We start from the raw sequence: 3,279 nt of genomic DNA on the forward strand, positions 1-3,279 counted from the left end.
TTGTTGTTTGGCGGGCCTGGGCTGGATTCGAACCTGCCACCTTAGGTGTATGTGGCTGGTGCCTTAGCCACTTGAGCCACAGGCACCGAGCCTCCTCATACTCTTAAATCAATGCATTTAGTATGAACCAGATACTTCTAAAGCTCTACTGGCCAAGAGAGTTGCTGTAAGATACATATACTATTGAGTACTAGAAATGAGGCCAGTCTAAACTATGATGTGTTACACATGTAAAATACACAAATTTTAAAATAAGAAATGCAAAATATCTTATTTTTATACTGATTACACATTAAAATGTCTTTAATATACTGATTAAATAAAACCTACCATTAAAATTAATTTCCCCTACTTCTATTTATATTTTTTAATATGACTACTAAACCATGTAAAATTGCATGTGTAGCTTGCATTAACTTCTATTGGACAGTTCTGTTCTGGGTCATCAACATAGTGTTAGTTTAGAATTTACTTACAGCTCTAAAGAAGATGTGGTTTTCACTCCAACAACCAAGCTATCATCTATTACACGATACCATATCTTCTCTACCAGTTGCTTTGAATCTTGAAAACTGTCTGGTAACTTTTCATCAAAGGTATTGACAGAATTTTCTTCTTCACCACAAAGGAGAGCAAGAGATTCCTTATAGAAAATGTTTAAAGTAACTGATTACAAAAAAAAAAAAAAAATGTACCAAATATAGCAAAACTAATAAAATTTAAAAAACCAAAACCACCTTGTGGCCATACCCTATGGCCTAAACATTTTAAAATAAATTATAATATACTATAGTATAGATCATATACAGTTTACTAAAATAAAAATTATAAAACACATAGAATTAACTATCAGATCAAAAAGCATGGCATGACTAGAAACAAGATGAGGTATCCAACATAGAGCCAGCTGGGAAGTAAATCTGGAGTCCATTTTGAAAAAATAATCTGACAATATGTTCCCCAGGTATACTGAAAATAATCCAATTTGTGTTTTATCAGTGACTTATCAGTTATATCAGCCTATAACTAGAAAAATTTGTATGAACAGAATTAATTAAGCTATTTTTGGACTACTTATACCTACCTTATTGTTAAAATTTTATGCTTACAGTCCAAGTCTTACCCACTCATTCCCATATACATACAGATCTATAACTTTAGAAATAGTAGTAGAAATAGTAATAATAACACACATTTACTAAAGGCTTACTTTACACCAGGCACTGTTCTAAATGCCATTCATATACCAATTCATTTAATCCTCACAATAACTCTAGCACTCTAAATCAGTAGTATTGTCATCTACATTTTACAGATAAGAAAAATGAGGCACGTGGTAGTTAAATAACTTGCCCAAGGTCATGTAGCTAGCAAGTAGCAGAGATGGGATTTGAACTGAAGCAGGCTAGTTCCAGAGCCCATGCTCTACTTTAATCATTAGTCTATACTACCTCTCTATGTGGTAATTACTGAAAAAAGACACAGGCACTCAAATAATAGTAAACTAAACATGTTCCTATGAATCTTGACACTTTTAGCTGAGTTCTGAGGCAGGCTATATTCATCTGAAACCTGAGGAAATTTTTACTACCTGCCAGGCTTGCTTTTAAAATTAACAAAGTAAAGGTTCAAAAACAGGTTCTTGCACATAGTGGTTTCAATAAATTAATTTCTAAATACTCCTTCCTCTTTATATTACTGGCAAAATTGCTGACATGAGATGGGAAAGGGAAAAGGAGAGACTTAATTTTAACAGTGATTTCTGAGACGTTTCCCAGGAAATTACAACAGTAATATAGAAATGCAACATGTGTTTTGTTATGTTGTTTACAGTAACAGGATCATACTTTGGATTAAAACCCTCATATGGCTAAGACTTAACTATAGACACAAGGCATAGACCATGGCAGGAACGGCCAACCCAGAAGGAAGTCAGAGAGAAGTACTTAAAATGACTTGGAATAAAATGCAGCATTTATTTTCTCCATGTTCACCTTTTCTACTATGCTGTGTCTTTCTCTGTATAGAATGAATGTGCATAAATACTATTTTTTATGAAATCTGAGCATTTTTTCCTTATTTTCAGTATTACTGTACTGCACAAGTACTGCAAGGTACCGAAGGATGTTCTTATTGAGATGGTCAGCCATGAGGAAAAAAGAGAGTAAAACTATAACAAACAGATCTAAAAAAAAAAAAAAAGTGATTTGGGAACATTTACTAGAGTAAAATAATATCCTTAGAAATTAACAATGCAATAGACTAAAAGAATGAATGTTAAATAATGCTCAGAATATTCTATTTAAGAAGTTAGGCAATAACTAATGCTAGGAAATAACATAATTCACTTAGATTTTCCATCCAAACCACACAAATAAGAAAGTTTAATAGTTACATTTTTTTTAAATGAAAGGACTTGTTCTCCAAGGTTCCTGATAACTGAGATTTTAATTTTCTACAGAATTTTACACAAATTAGCAAAATATTGGCTCCTTAATCAAATACTTTTCAATGTCATAAAAGTCTACCATTATAATCCATGCCACTCTTCTTCTTGATCCAATGAGCATCATTTTCTAACATAGTCCAATTTAAGTAGCTCTTCAATAGCTTACAGATTTTCAACTCATAAAATGATTAAATGGTCACATGATTATTTTACCTCCTTTACACTTGATGTATTGTCATCTCTCCCTTGAAGCAGGTTTATTAAAGCTTTGTAAGATTGCAAAATAATTTTATCCTTTAACAAGATATGTTGTTGTAATCTCTGAACAGAAGCCACACCAACCTGTAAAGTAGAAAGAAAAATAGCTGCCAGAGACACAATTTCAAAGGAAACCGGACATACTATTAATTCAGGAAGCTCTTTCTCCAAATGAACTTATCAATTCATTGTATTCTATAGAAAAGTACAGAATACTTCTGAGAGCAAAACTTTTATTTATAGATTTTAAGTCTCTAACTACAAAAACAATGTATTCTTTTTCTTTCCAAGTAAAACATAGCAAATACAGATTTTATGTATCAAACCAAGAACATGCCAATGTATTAGCATCTGTTTCACTATTGAGTTATTAAGTAACTAGGAATCAATACAATTAAAATCAAGGCCTACAAACACTCCCACCCCAACAAAAAAACCTGATTTTTGTTAAAAGCAAAGCATCCACATAACCAGAGATATCATAATTAATAAAAATGATCACTTTTGACACTGTTTGAAATCCTCTGCTCATGTAACCTTTATAGTAAAATTTTATTTTTTTTTTTTTTTTT

At 31.8% G+C, this 3,279-nt stretch overlaps 1 protein-coding gene across 1 annotated transcript in view; it reads right to left on the reverse strand.

The window, feature by feature from the left end:
* Window positions 1-3,279, reverse strand: part of FANCB (Fanconi anemia complementation group B) — a 16,230-nt gene that overhangs the window by 3,258 nt on the left and 9,693 nt on the right. Inside the window, exons 4-5 of the mRNA XM_003791854.1 lie at window positions 2,663-2,791; window positions 477-643 (exon numbers count right to left, since the gene is read on the reverse strand). Coding sequence (XP_003791902.1) covers window positions 477-643; window positions 2,663-2,791 — 296 coding nt within the window. The remainder of the gene's footprint in view (window positions 1-476; window positions 644-2,662; window positions 2,792-3,279) is intronic.

The sequence above is a fragment of the Otolemur garnettii genome, unplaced genomic scaffold (assembly GCF_000181295.1).
Source record: "Otolemur garnettii isolate 467f Iridium unplaced genomic scaffold, OtoGar3 scaffold00051, whole genome shotgun sequence".
In the NCBI taxonomy this organism is placed as follows: domain Eukaryota; kingdom Metazoa; phylum Chordata; class Mammalia; order Primates; family Galagidae; genus Otolemur; species Otolemur garnettii.